At 34.6% G+C, this 23,783-nt stretch overlaps 1 protein-coding gene across 6 annotated transcripts in view; it reads right to left on the bottom strand.

Annotated features, from left to right (window-relative positions):
- The window catches only part of SLC35F5 (solute carrier family 35 member F5), a 53,617-nt gene that overhangs the window by 6,368 nt on the left and 23,466 nt on the right, over nucleotides 1-23,783 (bottom strand). For all 6 annotated transcript variants that reach the window (XM_077153584.1, XM_077153586.1, XM_077153588.1 and 3 more), the window contains exons 12-15: nucleotides 15,100-15,259; nucleotides 10,716-10,806; nucleotides 5,012-5,166; nucleotides 4,224-4,317 (exon numbers count right to left, since the gene is read on the bottom strand). In XM_077153584.1, the coding sequence (XP_077009699.1) occupies nucleotides 4,242-4,317; nucleotides 5,012-5,166; nucleotides 10,716-10,806; nucleotides 15,100-15,259 (482 nt within the window). In that variant the 3' untranslated portion in view covers nucleotides 4,224-4,241. The remainder of the gene's footprint in view (nucleotides 1-4,223; nucleotides 4,318-5,011; nucleotides 5,167-10,715; nucleotides 10,807-15,099; nucleotides 15,260-23,783) is intronic.

Here is a 23,783-nt window from a genome sequence, read left to right as displayed (position 1 = left end):
AGTCATTGAGTGTACACCATGTCTGGATTGTATGTGCATGAAGATTTGTCAATAAAAATATTTTAAAAATATATATATAAACAAATTATGCTGAAAATATAGTTGAAGTAAGCACTCAGAAAGTAGAAAAAGGTACAAAGAAAAGGAAAATACAAAAGAAAAAAATTAGTTTAGAAGATTAGTCCAAAAGGCCCACATCCAAACAATAGCTATTCCATTAAGAAAGAAAAAAAATGGAGAGGACATTATCATATAAATATATCAAGACATTGTCCCAGAAGAGAAGCTTCGAGTGGACCATCAAGTGCCCAGCAGTCAAGTAGACCTCCTGAAGGCACAGCACTGTGAAATTTCAGTACACCACAGAAATAGAGAAGACATTATAAGCTTCCAAAACGAAAGAGAAAAAAGGAAAGAGAGCAATAAGGGAATGGGGAATGATGAGAATAAACAACAAAGGCATTATATGTACAAAGAATCAAGAATCAGACAGGCATTTGATTTTTCAACAATTCTAGAAACTGCTTTAAAAAATCTGAAGAAAATAACTTTCAACCTAGAGTTCCATACACAGCCAAATATAAATTAGGTGTATGGTAAAATAAAAATATTTTTAGACATGCTAATCCTTAAAAAAATTAACCTCCTAAGCACCTTTCCTAGGAAACAACCAGAGGATATACTAACAACAAAATGCTGAAAATTAATAAAGGGAAGACATCAGAAACAGAAAACCAAGGATTTTCTACAAAAGCGAGAGATAAAGAATGATGAGGAAGGGACATCTTAGGATAATAGCTGTGCAGCAAACAACATAAACACTGATACAGACCTATGCAACACAACAACAGACCTATATAACACAACTACACTGGGATGAGAACGCAGGGATTATGTGGGGTTGGGAGTAGGCATGTGGGTGGGAGCAGAGGAGGGAGTAAAGAAGAAAGTAATCCATCTTTATCTACTATAGTGGGAAAGACGACAGAAAATGGCTAAAACTAAAAAATGACAAAAAAGAAATATAAGCATGTTACTTACAGACCTAGGTAGGTAAATAACATAAGAATCAGATAAGAGTCTAAAGTGATTTCCCAGGATTGGGAAAATAATGAAAACATGGGACAAAAAGTTCAGGGCAGAAGATAGCTAGCTGTTTTGTATAAGTCTTGTAGAGCTATAAAGATGTAAACTGAGGGATTAGAGGAGAGGGGGGCCAAGATGGCAGCTTAGAGAGGTGAGGTGTGGGATATAGTTCGTCCTCCAAGAGTAGCTAATAAATAGCTAGGAACAGTATGGAACAACTGCTGGGGCCACATCAGTGACTGGACACACAATGTACCCCAGTCTGGACGAACTGGATCCTCTGTGAGTGCACCCAGAACCGTGAGTTCCCCAAGGTGCAGCAGCTGGTGCCCTACCCTGCCCCACAGGCTGTTTCCCAAAAGGAAAGGAAAGAGAGTTTATCAGCAGCTGGGGCTGAGAGCAACAAAACTTCAATTGTGGAATTAATTAACAAATTCTGACTACTAAAAATAGGCCCCCAGCTCAGCTGAACTTGACTAAAAGTGGAGGTCGCTCATTTTTGCCCTGGAGCAGAGGGGGCAGGGCTGACAGAAGAAGGAAAAAAAAAACAACAGAAGTTTTTTTGGGATTTGAAAAGGTCTGGGCCCTGAAGGAAAAGAGGGAGTACATAGGACCTGGAGATACACAGAGCACTGTACCAACTTAAACTAACCGAGGAATGGGGGTCCTGCTCTGAAAAGGATTTTTCTCTTTAGTTTTGGTGGCTGTGTTTCTATGGTTTGACTGCTCTTTGGATACAGCTGCAAGGCTTCTCGGGCTCCACTGCCCCAGGCATAGATAGAATTAAGCTTGTTTGAGTGTTTGTCTGGAGCCTGTGCCTTCCCCAGGGGAGGGGTGGGGCCCAGCCCAGGTGGAATCCCTCCCTTAAGGAGTTCAGACCCCAGGGTCTGGAGAAGTGAAGCAATCAAAAACAGACTACAACTTTTCCTCTGTCTCCATCATGCCCCCAGCAGGGATGGTCTGCTGAAGTTAAAGGTACCGCATCACTTTATGCTGCTGGGACCTGCAGCAGACAAGCACCACGTATGGGCAGGACAGGAAAAACAGAGAGTCCAAAGGCTTCATAGGAAAGCCTTTCAATCTGCTGGGTCTCACCCTCAGGGAAAACTGACGCAGGTGACTCTTTCCTCCTGACAGGAGGCTAGTTTGGTCTGGGAAAATCTGGCTGGGGTCTATAATACCTAATTAGACCCTCCTAAGGGGGGAAAAGAGGCACCACATAGGCAGAGCAAGAAACAAGAAAATAAGAACTGAAAAATTCTGATATTTTAAACAAAACCTAAGCTACAGGTCCAGAATAAGCTAAACTGAAGGTCAAAGAACAGATAGAAAACAAAATCATCTAGCAAGAAAATCCTAGGTAAAAAAAGTGAAAACAATCTCCAGAATAAACTAATTAAGGAAATTAAATGCCTAGACACCAGCAAAAAATAATGACTCATACTAGGAAAATTGAAGATATGACCCAACAAACCAACAGTTCAAATGAGATACAGGAGTTGAAACACTTAATTCAGAATGTTCGAACAGACATGGAAAACCTCATCAAAAATCAAATTAGTAATTGAGGGAGGATATATAAAGATGTAAACTATGTGCATATATAATAATAGACAGCAGATTGAAAATGACCCCCTAAAAGAAAAACAGAAAAGCCAGACAATTAATCAGCCTAAGGTTAGAGATGAATTTACCACGAAGCTAATGAAACTTAAGCTTCAAGGCTCCTGTGAGTGCTAGGAGTTGATAGGAGTTGTGCAGTATCCTAAGTGGGGAGAAGATGCCCAACTGCCATCAGGAAGCATTTCAATATAAATTTCCTAAAGATAGCTCAGAAGTAAGGGACCTGAATCTCCAGAATTCCAATAGTTATTATGATCTTGCACTCTAGATAAATACTTTCATATTTGCCAAAGATATCCATTGGATATTTTTTTTTAGCATTCATTCAGCAAAGCATTAAATATCCATGTATCCTTTATATTATGTAGGAAATACTAAAACAGACAATCCTTCCTAAAATTAAAATATGAAGAGGCATTCTTGAAACACTGATAGGTGAAAAAGGAAAATCAGAGTATGAGCATATAAACCATGTCAGTTATGTAAAACACATGTGTGTAGAGAAAAGCTGGGATATACCTTATTACATTTTTTCTTGAACTTTAATTATTTTCACAATTAGAAAAAATTGTCTAAAAGTACATCATTAAATAAAATGATGGCTCAGCATGAATAAAAGTAATAGTTAAAACTTCCTGACCACTTATCATTATAAGCCAAGCACTACTGTATGTCCTTTACACTTATTAAGTATTTAATACTTCCAGCAACCCTATAAGTTGAGGTTCTATTTTAATCCCCCATCTTACAAATAAGAAAACTGAAGCACCAAGAGGTTAAGAAACTTACACAGGGTCACACATCTAGTACATAGAGAAGCTGGAATTGGAAGCTGGGTAGTTTGACCCCATATACCACACCCTTAAGCTTCACTTAAGGGTTGAAGTGAACTGACTCTTAAAATATGGAAAATCAGTTCTGTGTTTGAATATTAAAAGAGTGTGCCCTTCTGAATCTGTTGTGTACCCCAGAAAAGTCAAGTTCTTTAATCCTCATTCAATATTGCTGGGTGGTAGCTTTTTGATTGCTTCCATGGAGATGTGATCCACCTAACTGCAGGTGCTAACTTGATTAGATGATTTCCATGGGGATGCGTCTCCACCCATTCAAGCTGGGGTTGCTTACTGGAGCCCTTTTAGAGGGAACCAATTTGGGAAAAGCTTTAGAACCAACAGAGCCCACACAGCCAGAGACCTTTGGAGCAGAAGGAAAATGCCCCCACCTCCCCCCCAGGAAAGTCTTACGAAATGAGGAAAGAAAGCAGACATTGCCATGTGCCCTCCCAACTGAGAAAGAAACCATGAACTTCACTGGCTCTTTCTTTGGAGTTAGGGTATCTTTCCTCAGTGCCTTAATTTGGACATTTTCAAGGCCTTAGAATGTAAACTTGCAATTTAATAAATTCCCTTTCTAAAAGCTGTTCCATTTCTGGTATATTGCATTCTGGCAGCTTTTACAAACTAAAACAAAGAGTAAGAATCATGTTCAACACTAATGCCAGCTCATATACAAACCTAGGCTACAGACAGCAGCTAACTAGCTCCATCCTCCTGAGAAACACTGTGCATAGGAATGAGACTCTCGCACTGTTCACTGTCTTCTGGAACTCTTAAGAAAAAAAAGGCAATAGTTAAGTAAAGTCTTAAGGCAGAAAAGAACTCTTAAAGATTATCTATGCTATTGGATGCAAGTTCATGGCAGAATCAAAACTAGGACGAGATCACCCATTAATTTGTCCTGGGTTATTTTTAGAGTAAAATGTAAATAGCTTTCTCTTAAAATGCATTTTACAAATGAAAATTTCAAGCAATACTATATTTTGTTATGAATTATGTCCAAATCAATGAAAGTATTTTTTTGAGTTTTTTATTTTATTTTTTTAATTTTTAAATTTTTTTTTTAAAAATAGCAACAAACAAACACAAACATCTTATGATCATTCTGTTCTACATATATAATCAATAATTCACAATATCATCACATAGTGGCATATTCATCATCATGATCATTTCTTAGAACATTTGCATCAATGAAAGTATTTTACAGCTAAATTTTTATATACCGAAATAGCAAATAAGTACTTTGGTTTTTACTGGGGGGGTCAAATGAAAAAAAGTTACAAAGAAATTATTTTATCACATAAAGGATCTGAAGAAATTATTTTATTTTTATTTGGCACAGCACATCCATAAAGTATAATCTTTCAACAATTATTCACAAAAATCTATAAAAACTAGGCCAACATGACAATTTTCACTTTAACAAATGTTATTTGAAAAAGCTATAATGGAACTAAACCTACCTCTGAATTCGATGTTTTCTGCATATAAAGGCAAAAATTCTTCTGATTCCAACCATCACAGGATCCCAATTATTATAATGGCATAGAAGAGTTGCAATAAAAAATGAAAAAAATACAGGGATCGCGCCTGCAAAAAATAACCAAGAAAATTGCACCTAAAAATAAAAGATCAAAAAAAATTATCATGAATAAGATAATTTTCCCCTTTAACATAAGTTTTCCATTTATGAAAACTAACAGGAATGAGTTAAAAATACCAAGAAGATAATACTAAGCATTGACAATATATTATTAAATATAAGGATTTACAACTTCAATACACAATTCCACTTGCCTCAAACTACCAACAACAATAGTTTTTTACTTGGAAAAACAGCCTAAAGCAAGAAGGCATAGTTTTCATTTATTAGACAGAGTACACCTAAGAAAAGAAATATCTACTATGAAACTTTCTGTTTTGTCTTGCATACCACTTTGCCCATTTCTTGTTCACTTGTTCATTGCCTGTTCTCAAATTGATTCCTCCTTCTCTGTTTCTGAAGTCACCTTCAAAAACTCACATTAAAAAAAATTGTTAAATAAACAGTTTTTTTCAAGATGGTATGAAAAATGAATGAAATTCAAGTGTAACCTTTGCAAACCTTTTATTAACAGTTTGCAACAAATTTTAATCCTGACATTCAAAACCAACTTATCTAATAGCAAATGAAAAATACATTCAAAACAAAATGATTAAAAAAAACAAAAAATACGAACATTTTTATTTTAAAAAGTTAACCAAAGACTACAACTAAGTTAAACCTCAGCAGGGAAAAACCCTTAGAAGTCATTAAGTCCAATTTTCCAATCCATCATTTTATCAGTTTTATCAAGAAAATTAAAAATATGAGATACCCTAAAGTAACATCTACACACACACAAAAGATCCTTCTTCCCTTTCACTGGTTTATTTTTTTATCATCTTAGAATAAACTAAGGATAAAAAACAATTGTCAAAGAAGCCTGCATTGATTAGTTATTTAGACATGAGTAACAGATTGGTGGTTTGCTTTAAAAATAATGATAGTAAGAGTAATTCCTGTCTATAGAACAGGAAAAATTTATTTACCCTCTTTGAGTGTTAAAAAGAGATTTAGAGGGCGGGCCGCGGTGGCTCAGCAGGCAAGAGTGCTTGCCTGCCGTGCCGGAGGACCTCGGTTCGATTCCCGGCCCCAGCCCATGTAAAAAACAAACAAACAAACAAACAAAATATAATAAAACAAGAAAATGTTTAAAAGATGTTTCCCTTTCTTCCTTCCATCCTTCCTTCCTTCTCTTTCTTTCCTTCCCTTCCTCCCTCTCTCTAAAAAAAAAAAAAAAAAAAAAAAAAAAAAGAGATTTAGAGACATAGGCTATGCTCCCTCTGGTGGAAAACATATCCTATTCCATTTCATAGCACAATTAGAGTAAAGGGCTTTTGTGAGAATAATGTTTTTTTATGAGGGACACATAATGAATAACACAAGAATATAATTGCTCTTGGGATTACTTTTAACTTGCATGACTTATTTGTATGGCATGCACACAAAGGCTGAGTCATCCTAGGAACAGCCAAGAATGAAGCAATCATTAAGAAAAACTAAAACATTTTTATATAGTTATCAAAGTATCAGTAAATTATAATATATACTTGGACTATTTGCTGGAATATTTAATAATCTATAAAAACCATGATACATTTAAATGACCTGCCTCCAAAAAAGTACAAAAAGTTTATGAATAATGAGGGTTTAAAAATGTAGATATAGCTGATAAAATTATTTCATGAACATTCAACTAAAACTCTATTTCATAAGTAAAAAAAAAAAAAGGAAACTTTAAAAGACAAGACACTTGATATCCAGATAGATAAAGCCCTAGAAAACTGTTAAGGACAAAGTTCACTTAAACAATGCAGCAATTTATGTATCGCCACAAAATTAAAAATTTTAAATTTGATTTCCTACAAGCTCAAAACAATGAAAAGGAAAAAAGATATTTTTTAGCAAAGAACACTAAGTAAACAAAAACAAGATTCTAATTCCTAACTATATCTGAAGGAAAATCTGAATGTGATCAGGAAAGCTTTGTATTGCACAAAGTATCAAATATAAATAGGTTAAAATAATTTGTTTCAAGCATAATAATGTCAATAAATGCTAAAACTTCAGAAACTACATATAAATATGTTTGTCTATTAGAACGAAAACTCAACAAAAATGGAAGATTTCTGCTACCATGTTTGTATTTATAGCTCTTGGACAAACCATGCTACTTTTTCCAGGTGGTTATCTGTGCTGATTTGAGCCTGTTCTGTACCCCAGAAAAGTCATGTTCTTTTCATCCTAAGCCAGTCTTGTGCAGGCAGACCTATTGCTTAGGGTGGTGGCTTTTGATTAGATTATTTCCATGGAGATGTGGTCCCACCCATTCAAGGTGGGTCTTCATTAGGTTACTGGAGTCCTTAAAATAGCTCAGGAGAGAGAGAACTGACAGCTGATAAAGAGAGCAAAGAGAGACAGATGTTGGGAGATGCAGACAGAAACACCAGGGGTGCTAAGCAAGGACTCACAGAAATAGCCAGAACCTGCAGAGAGCCAAGGGAAGCTAAGCGATGAAATTCAGAGTTTACTCTGGAGAAGCTAAGTAAAGGCCCACAGATGCTTGGAAAGAAAGCCACTGGAATCAGAAGCTGGAAGCAATGAACCAGTAGTAAGAACCTCAAATGTCAGCCACATGCCTTCCCAGCTGACAGAGAGTCCGGGCTATTGGTTGACTTTCCTCCAAGAAGGTAGTCTCTTATCGGTGTCTTAATTTGGACATTTTCAGGGCCTTAGAATTGTAATCCGTAACTTAATTAATCCCTTTTATAAAAGCCAATCCATTTCTGCTACATTGCATTCTAGCAGCATTAGCAAACCGAAACTGTTATCTCTTTACTCTTAATTCCCATCCAAGGCCACCTACTCAATTAACTGGTTACCCAGTTCCAGATGTGAAGACAAAAGAAAAGACTGTGGTTACATTGCTCTAAGAAATTATATTCATAAACATTTGTCTTTTCTTGTGTTTTGCCATAAAACGCTTAATAAAATTAGATCCCCTGTGACAGTTCTTCAAGAATTTAAGAAAATTCCCCAGAATTTATCTTTAACGTGTTTTTCAAATCTTGAAATGCTGATGTGTTCAAAATATAAATACAATATAAGCTGATTTATACAGCAGTCTGTCAAATCCTCAAGCCACACTTCCCCACTTTCACTGGGACAATTTTGGTTGCTATTCAAGATTATGATTCTGAGAGGGAGAAGGACCTGGTCATTATTTAAATCTATAAAAGAACCTAATGATGTTCAACTTTAGTGTTATATATATGCTATAAAATTCACATTCTTTAAATTTGCATGGTATATTAGATAGTTCTCAATTAAGGAGAAGATCTCCATTCTCTAACTGTGGCAAATAAATAAGAATTTACTGTACCAGAAAATGAAGTTAAATATCTCAGAATTGTTTCTTAAATAAAGACATATTACTGAGAGTATTTCAGCTTTGTCCTAAAAACCACACAGAGATCTAAAGAAAAACAGCTTTAAAAATTTGATTTTAACTTCTACACATGATAAACCTTTGGACTTGCAAGTATTTCCTTCTTCAAAGTACATTAAAATAAAGCTATGTACACCCTCTTTGCTTTAGTATTTGGAGTTAAAAGCTTATAGATATTAAACTGTGTGATAAAATGGCTACAATATATCTTTTAACATTAGCTAATGGCAGACCTCTTTTTCTTCCTGCTACCCTTAGGAACACTGAAGAAATTTCTCCCTTCTAGGCTGCTGGTAGGTAGGGACACCCCAGATTCTCTTTATCATTGCCAATGTTTATCACAAGAATTCCCGAATCCAGACTAGGACTTCACAGAAGAGGGAAGAGCACCTGCTGTGGTCAGACAGAAATGAGCATTAACTGAGAAGCAATATTATACACATGATGCTTCTATTAGGATAGTATTAAGGAGCCTTTGGAGTTTATCTTAGAAATTATACTATTACTATTTATTTGTTAAAATGTATCTACTCTGAACATAGATGGTAATTAATATTTAAAAATTTTACCTTATGTGTGAGACTAAAGCAAAAATGTTTATTTGGTACAAAATTTATATTTTGACTAGTGCATTTTCTAATATGTTATGCAGCCAGCTTAACTGAACACCATAAGTACATGGAACCTTGAGTAGGACATGAGATTTTGTTGGTTTGTCCAGAGTGATGCCCTGATGAATCCCAGAGTGATATGATCAGTGAGTGGAAAAGTATTTGCAAAGTACCCTTTGGGGAATGGTGAGAACGGGGGAAAATTCAACTTCCCCAAGTTGAATTCTTTAGATTCTCACAAGTAGTGCAGACAACCAAAGCTATAGGCTGAGTCTCCAATTTTGGGGTTTGTTCATATGAAACTTAACCCCACAAAGGATAGGTCACGCCTATTTAAAATTAGGCCTAAGAGTCACCCCCAAGAGAACCTCTTTTGTTGCTCGGATGTGGCCTCTCTCTCCAGCCAACACAACAAGCAGACTCACCACCCTCCCCCGTCTACATGGGACATGACTACCAGGGGTGTGGACTTTCCTGACAATGTGGGACAGAAATACTAGAATGAGCTGAGACTCAGCATTAGGGGATTGAGAAAACCTTCTCAACCATAAGGGGGAGGAGTGAAATGAAACAAAATATAGTGTCAATGGCTGACAGATTCCAGAGTCGAGAGGTTATCTTGGAGGTTATTACGCATTAAATAGATATCACCTTGTGAGTCAAGATGTAGTGGAGAGGCTGGAGGGAAGTGCCTGAAAATGTGGAGCTGTGTTCCAGTAGCCATGTTTCTTGAAGATGATTGTATAATGATACAGCTTTCACAATGTGACTGTGTGATTGTGAAAACCTTGTGTCTGATGCTCCTTTTATCTACCTTGTCAACAGATGAGTAGAACATATGGAATAAAAATAAATAATAGGGGGAACAAATGTTAAAATAAATTTAGTTTGAAATGCTAGTGATCAATGAAAGGGAGGGGTAAGGGGTATGGTATGTTTTCATTTTGTTTCTTTTTCTGAATAGATGCAAATGTTCCAAGAAATGATCATGATGATGAATATCTAACTACATGATGATATTGTGAATTACTGATTATATATGTAGAATGGAATGATCAAAAGTTAAGAATGTTTGTGTTTGTTGGTGTTTTTTGGTATTTAAAAAAAAGAAAAAAATTATTTAAAAAAATCTTACTTCATAGCAGTCTTAAAGCACATGTTTAGGCCTCTTACCATACTTAATCCACTGTACCAAAAAAAAAAAACATGTATCTACTGCTCCATGCTACTGACTTATCAAAAGAACTTTGGAACATAATCAGCTTAAAAACTGGAGAACTATATATAAAGATACCGCACTTAACTCAGAAACTTAGAAAAAAATTGAAAAGCTAAAACAGTAAGAGATTATCAATATTTTTGTTGGTTTTTTTTTTTTTATGTATCTCTGTTTGGTAAGCAGGTTGGCAAGGAAGGTATCAAGTATTATTCATGGTCATTCTCTTATTATTTAGTCATATCCCATAATATTTACTAGGTCTTTTTTAATAAAATACTTAAAATATCTAAAAGCATGCATGCCTTACCTTTTGCATACACATGTCGGCTATAATGGACAGAGGAATTGTAAGGCTTAGTGCAAGTGTGCCTATCAATGATGAGGTAAGAAAGCAGCCCCTAAAAAAAAAAAAACAAAGAAAAAAGATACATTTCCACATTTAAAAAAATAAAAGAACTAAAGAAAAACACTGAATAAAGACTATCTACCCTAAAATACAGGCTTAAGAGATCAGAAGCAAAAATAAAAGCCTAGGAAGGACTAAGGCATAATAATAACGTTATCAAGATGATTCTTAAAGTTTATCTTCAAATATTAAAAAATCAAAAAAACAAGTATAGAAAGTTGAAAATACTTCAATTCTCTTTTCAAGATCTGCTTACAGATTATATTCAACTTTTCTATGTAGAGATTATATTTCTTAACTTGTTTTAAATTGTAGAAGAGAGCTCTTACAGTTTTGTGATGATATATAGCTAACAAAGGAAATAACTTCATTAAGATTGCAGGACAATACCTTACAACATAGATATCAAGCAACTGACAAGTCAACATATGACTTTTTCACTTAAGTGAAAATATATCACTCCCATGAAAACTAAAATAGTCTTTATGTGTGTTTTTCTTTTGATTTGGATTAATATAAAAAAGAACTGAATATTTTTTAAGGGTATTTCCTAGTTGTCTTCTATTTCTCTAGCAACTGTACTGACCAAAAGCTAAGATCTTCATTATATTTTCACTTTGAACTATCAATGTTGGTATGAAATTCTGAAAAATCAATCTGCATATAACTTCATTTGGTTTTACCTGAAGGAAAACATTACACAAAAGAGAGATAACTAAGCCATTATAAAGCCTAATAATCTAGGTGTGTAAGAGGAAAAAGAATTACAGGCCAAGATAAAACCAGAATGTGTAGTATTAGGACTACAGACCCATGGAAGCTATAGGCAAATAAATTCTTCTTTAGTGTAGGTTAGAATTAATTATGGTGCCCTGCAAAAAAAGGGGCTATTTGATCAAGCTTCATGAGACCTATTCAATAGAGGCTGGACCATTCTTACTGATGTGTAGAGAGAGTTTAAGAGTTCACTGATTATGAGCTGCTCTGTGAAAAGAAGGTTCAGGGTTCGAATAAGTTTTAAAAATACAGCATATGTTTTTGGAGATTTATAATGCAAAGTACTATAACACAGAGTCTGAGATGCAGTATAAAAAAGAAACCTGTTTAACTTAATCCAGTTTTTCCCAAGATAACTGATGCATTTCAGAGATAAACACTTGGGAAATGCCGAGAATTAGGTCTTATCATCTAACATCTGTACTAGTGGTACAATATATGGACTTAAAAATGCACTTAGATTTTTTTTTTAATAAAAAATGTGATAAGTGCACATCTTTAACAAAAATGTCACCAAATGTGCTTTTACATCTGTAATATAACATTCAGCACTTAATAATAAGATGAAGTTTCTTATTCTTTTATGGTTAAACATACACTGCCCATACCTCTCCCCCCAAAAAGGTAATCATCATACATGCAAAGATCATGGCTTTTCATTTTAATATTTCTTTAAGATTTAAAAGAGACAAAATATGTAAAGATATGATTCTTATATTTGTTTTGAGTTAACAACAATTAGAATTTGGGGGATATAATGTTAATTAGTGCTTACTGATCAACCTACTGCTACTGACAGAGTATTGCTAAGTACTCTGAAAGGCCTCAGTGTAGAGGTATATTTGAAAAACACTGCTTCTGGAGGTCTTGAAGAATCCATCCTAGGTAAGGATAAACAAAGCTTTCATCACAATGTTTGACTGTGAGTGTCCAATTTAGCTATTTAACAATAAACACTCATAGATACAGTTGGGAACATAAATTGTGCTTCCTCTCTGGAAAATGACTTTGCAATTATCCCCAAAATTTCAAATCCACATATGTTTTGACTCAGTCTTTTCCACTCACAAGCATTTATCGTATAGAATGTTGCATATATATGCAACGACATAAAGATGGTCAACATTATATTATTTATAAAGCAGAAGAGTGGAAACTTTAAATGTCTCAGAAAGGAACTAGTTAAACATATGATGCTATATGCATTTTGTTACAAAATGGATTGGAGTATTATGTAATCTTTGGAAAAAATAAGTTGAATTTAGGTGCTGATATGTATAGATTTCCAACACAACAGTTTGTGAAAAATGCAAAGTACATAAAAATATCCATAGTCTATTACTGTTTGATATTAAAAATAAAAAAAAGTCTGGGGAAAAAGAAGAGAATAATGTGCACTTCTATGTGTGTAGAAAATTGTACAAAAGGTTCAGATAGTTAACAGTAGTTGTCTATGGGGAAAAGAAATGGAAAATTGAGATAGAAGGGAGATTTCTCTTACATGCTTTTAATTTAAAAATAAGTTAAATAAAAAAAAATTCCAAAATATGTCATTATAGGGAGGGCCACGGTGGCTCAGCAGGCAGAGTTCTCACCTGTCATGCCAGAGACCTGGGTTTGATTGCCCATGCAAAAAAAATTCATTATATTATCTCTTTAAATGGTAAATTTTCCCAGAGAAGAAATTCAAAAAACTTACATAATAAGAGAGACACTATGTGTGGCAAACTCATATTTAATAGTTCCCAAAAGCTTACATTAAATTCTGTATAAAATAATGAAATTTTTTTATATTTGTATATTTTCTAAAAAGCCCTCAATAAAGAATGAGCATTATTAATATTTATAGATAGTAGAGTCCCTGTTTGCAATGAGTCTCAATATAATAAGGACCATACTAAATCCTTCTCTAGTTGAACATTAAAAGAGAAATTTATTTCTTTTTAATATGGAAAACCTTACTTTGAAATTTTAAAATTTAAGCTAAACTTAGAAAACTAGAGAATATGAACTTTTATTAAACTACAATGAGAACATAATTGTTTTAAAGCAATCAGGTATGGTTTGAACATATGAAATTGCCATAAAAATGGTCAAAGATGGTTGAAGATCAATAATTTCATCATGGTTCAAATAAGTTCAATTAAAATACTTACACTACTACCAGTTAGTTCTATCTAACCAGATTAAGAGAGAGGCAAGAAAAATGACAGGACAAAATAAATGAGAGGACAAGAGAACAAGAGGGTATATAACACGTTCATATATAAAATATGATATGAAACTTTTTTAGTTAAAAAAAAAAAAAAAAGCATCTACAAGGCGGGCCACAGTGGCTCAGTGGCAGAGTTCTCGTCTGTCATGCCAGAGACTGGGGTTTACTTTCCAGTACCTGCCCATGTTAAAAAATTAAAAAATTAAAAAAATTAAAAAAAAAAGGTGTCTACAACTCCAAGCAATGAAAGACAGAAAAAAAGGACTGAAACAATGGATTCTGATATCATAGTTTTCATTTAGCAAAGGAATTAAGATGTGCACATAAATAAACACAATAAAAAATAAACCAATAAGTACTATGTGAAAGGGAGAAAGTATAGAGGAAACCCAGAAAATAGAGATATTTCCTTACTGGGAGATAAGAGGCAGTGTGAGCAGAGCATTAAGGAAAAACTCTGGAAGACTGAATGAAAAAAGCTATATTGTTGCAGTCTCCTGCAAGGGAAAACTAGTGGTTTCAGAAGTCCTGACTGATATTTAATAAAGTTCATTTAAGAGTTTAAGAACAATTTGTTTTTCTTTTTTTTAAGTGTCTATTAGAGAAAAACAGATTAAGTATAAAGCTCTGTATTTGAAAAGTTTCTCAAAACCCAAATATGATATTGTCTTCAAACTAGTTTAAGATTATTTGGGCAATCACTTTTAAAATACATTATCATTACAAATTAATCAGGATTTATGTATCTGACTCACCCGTATGAAAGGTCCTGAGAATAAAGACAAAAAAGCCTATGTACAATCAAACAGACCATCCCCAAACCCAAACTCCTAAAGCAAAGTACCCTAGATTCTCACACAGAATTCATACATTCATACTTGGGATGCATATCTAGAGCATTTGGATGTTCATTAGATAATGAATGGTTCCTTTCATTCCTATATCACTCAACTTTCTAAAACACTTTCACCAATTTAGACTATATTCATTCATTCATTTAACAACTATATATTGAGTTTCTTCTGTGTGCTTATTCTATGCAACAGGCACACAAATGTAAAAAAAAAAAAACAACCAACAAATAAAGCAAAAAAAAACAAACATAAAAACCCACATAAAAACAAAGTTCCTGCTCTAATGGAGGATTACATTAAATAGTAAACGTGTGGCGGAGGGGAGAGGTACAGAAGAGGGTCATCAGCAGACAGACGAAATCTAAATGCTTAAACTCAGTGCTTAAATTTAAAAATCTATAAACTAATAAATCATGAGGTTAAAAAAAAAAGTACCTACCACAACCACAGGAACTCGGAGAGAACTGTTCCAATAAGGCCATTAATGACAATGCACATTAATACTACTTTATTGGGAAACTCAAAATCCTCAAATCCAGTATAATGAAGTAAAAAGAAACCTGGCCATAAGAGCAGCAAATTAAACAGACCTACAAAACCTAAGTATAGATAAAAGAGATAAAAGTTAGTCATTTTGACTTATTTTGATTTTACAAACTTAAAACTTTATAATTAGAAAATATTAGATTTTGCACAAAGGGTTCCAATAGGTTTCCTTAGTGTGAATTTCTGTTTTTAAGTCAGACCCATAAATAGCTCAATACCAGAAAAAAATGTCTCAAACAACTGGTGATCAATGAGTTTTTGAAGCTCAACTATCTATTGTATGGAGCAACTACTATAGTCATTTAAACTCAGGAAAAACCGCTTAAAACAATTCAAGGAGAAGGGTTTGTTATAGTACTCTAGAACTTAAAGTTATAAATGGTCTGTGCGTGTTTGTGTGTTTGTGTGTGTACTCAGCCTATGTAATTATGAGAAATTGTATGGTTTGTTCACTTATTAAATTCATTTATGTTTAAGGTACCTGTACTATGCTAAGAAGATAAAATTTTCAGTTTCTGCCTTACCAGGGCTCATAAGCAGATTGGCGAGATACCACACATACACAAATAGCTATTCAACATACCAAAGAAATGCAGACTGACTACTTATAAAGGAAGAAGTTGTAAAATGTAGCATTCTGACAGTCTTGGGTTCTAAACCTAGCTCCACCATCCACTAGCAGTGTGACCTCAGGCAAGCACAGAATCTCAAGCACAGAATCTCTTTTAAGCCTCAGTTTTCCAATCTCTAAATGTAAAATAATATCTACTCAGGTTGCTGGGAAGATTAAATGAAACATAAAATATGGCATAGTGCTTAGTACCTAGTAAGCACTTGAAAAAGATTAGATATTATTATTATAGAAATATAAGTTTACATATATGTGTACATAAATGTAAGTGCAAAGACTACAAAGGAAAAATACATCAATTTTATAGTAATTCTTAATTGCACTTTCTATACAATTTAATGTCACAGATTCACTCTGAGATTCATGAGATAAATAAAGAGCTTTCTTCAAAGAATGTTAACACAGTAGATATCTATTTTATATTTGCTGCATCACCTAAATAATAAATTAGTATTTAGGATGCCTAGTTAAATCTTCTTAACAGGATTGGAGGACCCAAGCCCTATGCTGCTAAAGACTCAGCTATCCGCCTTTTCAAAAAGCCAACAGGTCTGTCTTTCACAGGAAGTTAGAACAGAACCCCCATTATTTCATAACCTCTGCAGCCAACGACTGGCCAGTCTAGAGGAGTAGGCCAGGCTGATAGTAGAAGCTCAAGGCTAGGATAATTATAAGGAGTATCCAGTCATATACTGCCCTCACCTGCTATGAATTGGACCTTCCTTGAGACTGCAGGTTCTTTCCCTTTTTCTATCTTGCTTCCCTCTCTCCCTTAACAGGTGTTTCTGCACAGCACTCCCTCAATAAGTCACCTCACCAAATCCCTGTCTCACATTCTGCTTCTAGGGAACCAAACTTACGATATATAGTGATAAAAAATAAAATAAAAACAAACATGCATACAGCAGGAATTTGCAACTTCAAAATGTGTGAATAACATTTTAAAAATTGCTGATTAAAACACCAAAATTGGACATTATCTTCTAGTCCTGAGCTGCCAAGTCTATGAAATCCCATAAATGAAAAACATTTCATAGAGGTAGATTTGTTGAATTCTACACTTAAAAGGAACTTGAGTGATTGGCCAGTCTGATGGTTTCTCAAATGTTTTCTTTTTATTAATTTATTTTTAAATATTTTTATTGATAAATCTTTACACACATACATTCCATACATGATATACAATCAATGGCTCACAATATCTTTATATAGTTGTATATTCATCACTATGATCATTTTGTAGAACATTTGCATCATGACAGAAAAAGAAATAAAAAGAAAAAACTCATACCTACCATACCCCTTACCCCTACCTCTCACTGACCACTAGTATTTCCATCTATTCAGTTTATTTTACCCTCCCCTCCATTATGTATTTCTTTTTTTACCATATTTTTTTACATTTTTGTCCATACCCTGGATAAAAGGAACAACAGACACAAGGTTTTCACAATCCCACAATGTAAAAGTTACATCTTTATGCTACTGTCTTCAAGAATCAAGGCTACTGGAACACAGTTCAACAGTTTCAGATACTTCCCTCCAGTCACTCCAATACACCATGAACTAAAAGGGGATATCTATGTAATGCATAAGAATAACCTCCTGGATAACCTCTCAACTCCATTTGAAAGTGCTCAGCAACTGAAATTTTATTTTGTCTCATTTCTCTTTTCACCTTTTTGGTCAAGAAGTATTTCTCACCTTTGATGCCGGGTCCTGGCTCATCCAGGATTTCCTGAGAATCATGTCCCATGTGAGGGAGGACAGGGATTTCACCTGCCGTGTTGGCTTAGAGATAGGCCACATTTGAGCAACAAAAGAGATTACCTGGAAGAGACTTTTAGGCCTTATTTTAAGTAGGCTTAGCCTATTCTTTGCAGGAATAAGTTTCATAGGGGCAAACCCAAGATCAAGGGCTCACCCTATTGATTTGGTTATCCCCACTTCTTGTGAGGATATCAGAAATTCTCCAAATGGGGAAGCTAAGTATTTCCTCCTTTCTCCCCAGTTCCCCAAGGGGACCTTGCAAATACTTCTTTATTCACTGCCCAAATTACTCTGGGATATATCGGGGCATCACTAACCTGGACAAACCAGCAAAATCTCATACCCTATTCAAGATTCCATGTACTTACAGTGTTCAACTACATTGACCATACCAGTTAAATTAGGAAATGCACTACCCAAAATATAAATTCTGCACCCTATAAACATCTCTCCCTTTGGTCTCACACAGAAGTTGAAGTTATAAATATGGACTATATCACCCTTTACCCTGTATTCTGATTTACCTTAGTAAATCAGATAAGCTTCATTCATATTTCTACTTGAAGTGTGATGACTTCTGCTGACTTTCATAGCTTCAGAACTCTGAGTCTGAGATGTCACATATATTCCTGAAGTTTCTGGGAACCATCAGGTTATAAACAAACAGCTCAGTATATTAGAATTTAGAAATAACAGTTACAACTCCCGAATATAAAGTGTCCTACAATCTAGGACACTTTACAAAAGGCCCCAACATAACCTATGTTCTTGACTTCAGTTCACCAAGTTTTTATATCATAGTTAGTCCTTATGATTGAGGCATGATAGTATTTGTCTTTTTGTTTCTGAGGTTTCATTCAACATACAGGCCTTAAGTTTCATACACCTAGTTGCATGCTTCACAACTTGTTTCTTTCTTGTGGCTGCTCGGTAGTCCACTGTATATACATACTATAGTTCCCCCTTCCAATCCACAGTTGTTGTATCCTTAGGCCATCTCCATGCATTGTGGATCTTGAACACTACTGCCATAAACACCTGTGTACAAATGCCAATTTGTGTCCCTACATTCAGTTTCTCCAGGTATATACTGAGTAGTTTCAGGATCATATGGCAACCCCACACCTAGCCTCCTGTGGAACCACCACACTGCCCACCAAGGTGCTGCACCTCTCAGTTTCCCTACCAACAGTGAATAGGTACATCTCTTTCATTGCATTTTCTCTAGCACTTCTTTCTCTCTGTTCATTTTTATCAGAAAAGGATGCTGAATTTTGTCAAATGTTTTTTTCAGCATCAACTGAAATTATCATGTGATTTTTCCCTTTCGATTTGTTAATGTGATGTATTACACTGATTTTCTTGTGGTGAACCATCCTTGCATTCCTGGTCTAAATCCCACTTGGTCACGGTGTATAATTCTTTTAATGTGCTGTTGGATTTGATTTGCTAATATTTTATTGAGAATTTTTGCATCTATGTTCATTAGGGAGATTGGCCTGCAGTTTTCCTTTCTTATAGCATCTTAACCCGGTTTTGGTATTAAAATGATATTAGCTTCATAAAATGAGTTATGTAGAGTTTCTTTTTCCTCAATTTTTTGGAAAAGTTTGAGGACTGGTGTCAATTCTTTTTGGAATGTTTGATAAAATTCCCCTGTGAAGGCATTTGACTCTAGGCTTTTTTTTGTAGGAAGATTTTTGATGACTGATTGAATCTCTTTACTTGTAATTGGTTTGTTGAGATCTTCTATTTCTTCCTTAGTCAGAGTAGCTTGTTTGTGTGTTTCCAGGAATTTGTCCATTTCATCTAAGTTGTTTAGTTTGCTAGCATATAGTTTTTCATAGATATCTTATGATTTCTTTTATTTCTTCAGAGTCTGTAGTAACACATCCTTTCTCGTTTCTGATTTTGTTTATTTGCATCCTCTCTTTTTTTGTCAGCCTTGCTAGTGGCTCACCAATTCTATTTTTTCAAAGAACCAACTTTTGGTTTTATTGACTCTTTCTATTGTTCTTTTGTTCTCCCATTCATTTATCTCTGCTTTAATCTTTGTTATTTCTCTTCTTATATTTGCATTGGGGTTAATTTGCTGTTCTTTCTCAAGTTCCTCCAGGTGTGCTGTTAAGTCCTCAATTTTTGTTCTTTCTTTTGTTTTAATATAGACATTTAAGGCAATAAATTTCCCTCTCAGCACAGCCTTTGCCACATTCCATAAGTTGTTTTCTCATTTTCATTCATCTCCAGATAGCTACTGATTGCTCTAGCAATTTCTTCTTTGACCCACTGGTTGTTTAAGAGTATGTTATTTATGTATTTGTGAATGTTCTCCTTATTTGGTGGTTATTCAAATCCAGCTTCATCCGATTGTGATCAGAGAAAATGCTTTGAATAATTTCAGTGATTTTAAATTTATAAAGACCTGTTTTGTGCCCCAGCATATGATCTATCCTGGAGAATGTTCCATGAGCACTAGAGAAGAATGTATATCCTTGTGCTTTGGGGTGCAATGGCCTGTATGTCTGTTAGGTCTAATTCACTCATCAAGTTATTTAACTTCTTTATTTCCTTGTTGATCTTCTGTCTGCTTGTTCTATCCTTAGGGGAGAGTGGTGTATTGCAGTCTCCTACTATTATTGTTGAAACATCTATCACTCCCTTTCATTTTACCAATGTCTGTCTCATGTACTTTGGAGCTCGATTGAGAGCATAAAAATTTATGATTGTTATATCTTCTTGGTGAATTGACCCTTTGATTAGTATATAGTGTCCTTCTTTGTGTCTTATGATGTCTTTACATTCAAAGTCTATTTTGCCCAATATTAGTATAGCTACCCTGGCTTTCTTTTGGATACAACTTGCATGGAAAATCTTTTTCCATCCTTTCACTTTCAATCTATTTGCATCCTTGTATTGAAGATGAGTCTCTTGTAAGCAGCATATAGCTGGATTATGTTTTTTAATCCATTCTGCCAACCTGTATCTTTTAATTGGTAAGTTTAGTCCGTGAGCATGCAAAGCTACTACTGAAAAGGCATTTTTTTTAACCCATCATCTTCTTTTTACAATTTTATTTGTCAGATCTATATATTCTTTTCCCTCTTTCTCTTTGTAGTCTTTAAATTACCCTTAGTGGTACTCTTCAATTCTGTGCCCTCCTCCAGACCTCCTTCTCCTGTCTTTTTTTCTCAACCAGCAGAATTCCTTTTAGTATTTCCTCTGTTCACTTTTAGATAATTTTATTCACACGATACAATCCAACCTAAGTGTATAGACAGACATGCCTTCACCACCATAAACTATATGAAGACACTTCCTATTCTTCACAAAAAATCCACACCCCTCCCCCGATCCCCACCCACCCACCTACAGGCATTTAGATTTGGCATAATACCTTTGTTACATTCGGTGGACACACATTACAATGTAACTGTTGACTATAAACACTAGTTTCATTGACTGTACTTTTTCCCATATATCATCTATTTTCAGCACCCTACAATGCTGACAGTCATTTGTTCTTCCTCTTGTAAAAACTTTTTTATTTGTACATTTAATCAGCATCACTGTTCACTCTAGGCATTCCTAAATCATACCATCTCAGTCTTTATACTTTATATTTCCCTCTGGCTTCATATGTGCTCCCAGCCCTTCTCCCTCTATCATTCTCGCATCAGCTTTATTCAGTGTACTTATATTATTGTACTACAATCTGGTAGTATTGTGCTGTTTCTGAATTTTTACAATCAGTCCTGTTGCACAATCTGTACCGCTTCAGCACCAATTGCCCAATCTATACCCTATTTCTATCTCTTGACAACCTGTGTTCTTAAACGAAATTCTCAAAGTTCTCATTAATGTTAGTTCATATTAGTAAGATCACACAGTATTTGTCCTTTTGATGCTAATTTCACTCAGCATGTCCTCAAGCTTCATTCACACTGTTATGTCTTCATGATTTTATTCTTTCTTACAGCTGCATAATATTTCATCATATGTATATACCACAGCTTGTTAAGCCACTCCTCTGTTGATAGACATTTGGGCTGTTTCCATCTCTTGGCAATTGTAAATGTTGCTATAAACACTGGTGGTCAAATGTCTGTTTGTGTCTCTGCCCTCAGGTCCTCTGAATACATATCTAGTAATGGGACTGCTGGATCATATGGCAATTCTATATTTGGCTTCCTGATGAACCACCAAACTGCATTCCAGAGCAGTTGTACCTTTTTACATTCCCACCAACAGCAGACAAGTGCACCTCTTTCTCCACAACTTCTCCAGCACTTGTCATTTTCCGTTTTTTAGATAATGGCCATCCTAATCGGTGTCAGATGATATCTCATTGTGGTTTTGATTTGCACTCCCTAATAGCCACTGAAATTAAGTGTCATTTCATGTTTCTTTTATCCATTTGTATTTATTCTTCTGAGAAGTGTCTGTTCATGCCTTTTGCCCATTATTTATTTGGGTTGTCTTTTTGTTGTTCGGTTGAAGAATCTCTTTATACATACATATATATATTCTGGATACTAGACCCTTATCTGAAATATGGTTTCCAAATACTGTCTCCCATTGTGTAAGCTGCCTTTTTACTTTCTTGATAAAGTTCTTTAATGTGCAAAAGTGTTTAATTTTGAGGAGTTCCCATTTATCTATTTATTTCTTCAATGATCATGTTTTGGGTGTAAGATGTAGGAAACTGCCTCCTATTACAAGTTTTATAAGATACTTTCCTACATTTTCTTCTAAAAGTTTTATGATCTTAGCTCTAGTGTTTAGGTCTTTGGTCAATTTTGAGTTAATTTTTGTATAGGGTACAAGATATTGATCCTCTTTCATTCTTTTGCATATGGATATCCAGTTCTCCAAACACCATTTACTGAAGAGGCTGCTCTGTCCCAAGTAGATCGGCCTAAATGGCTTAGCAAAGATCAATTGTCCACACATAAGAGGGTCTATTCCTGATCACTTTATTTGATTTTATTGGTCAGTATATGTATCTTTATGGCAGTACCATGTTGTTTTGACCACTGTAGCTTCATGTAGTTTTAAAGTCAGGTAGTGTGAGACCTCCTACTTCATTTTACTTTCTCAAGATATTTTTAGCTATTTGGGGTATCCTTCCCTTCCAAACAAATTTGGTTATTGGGTTTTAAATTTCTGCAAAGTTTTGGGATTTTAATTGGTATTGCACTGAATCTATAAATTAATTTGGGTACAACTGACATTTTAACTAAATTCAGCTTTCTAATCCATGGACATAGTATATCCCTCCATTTATTTTGGTCTTCCATGATTTATATTTAGCAATTTCTTATAGTTTTCTTTGTATAGGTCTTTTGTATCCTTAATTAAATTTATTCCTAAATATTTTATTCTTTTGGTTGCTATTGTAAATGGTTTTTTTTTCTTGATTTCCTCCTTAGATTGCTCATTACTAGTGTTAAAAAACACTACTAATTTTTGGGTGTTGATCTTGTACCCTGCTACTATGCTGTACTCATTAGCTCTGATAGCTTTGCTGTAGATTTTTTGGGATTTTTCAATATAGTATCATATCATCTGCAAACGGTGAGAGTTTTTCTTCTTCCTTTCCAATTTGGATGTCTTTTATTTCTTTTTCTTGTTTAAATGCTTGGGATGGAACTTCCAGCACAATGTTGAATAACAATGGTGACCCTGGGCATCCTTGTCTTGTTCCCTCTAAGGGAATGCTTTCAGTCTGTCCCCATTGAGGATGATGTTAGCTGTAAAGATTTTTCATATACTCCCTTTATCATGTTGAGGACGTTCCCTTCTATATCTATCCTTTGAAATGCTTTCAAAAAGGAAGGATGTTGAATTTTGTCAAACACCTTTGCTGCATCAATCAAGATGATCATGGGTTTCTTCTCCTTTGTGTTGTTGATATGCTATATTACATTAATTGATTTTCTTCAATTTGTGGATTTGATTTTTGCTGAGATTTTCCATGTCTCTTTGAACAGCCTGAATTGGTTATTTCCACTTTTGTATCTCATTTGAAGTGTTGCTTTGTTCCTTTGATTGGGCCATATCTTCAATTTTCCTAATATGCTTGTTATTTTTTGTGGGCTTCTAGGCATTGGATTTCCTTTAATATTTATTTTGAAGGTTTTTTTCCACTCTTTTACTTAAGATTTTCTTGCTAGATG

This window comes from Tamandua tetradactyla, chromosome 3 (assembly GCF_023851605.1).
Source record: "Tamandua tetradactyla isolate mTamTet1 chromosome 3, mTamTet1.pri, whole genome shotgun sequence".
Lineage (NCBI taxonomy): Eukaryota > Metazoa > Chordata > Mammalia > Pilosa > Myrmecophagidae > Tamandua > Tamandua tetradactyla.
Note: the sequence above shows the minus strand (reverse complement) of the source record. Positions and strands in the feature narration are given on the sequence as shown.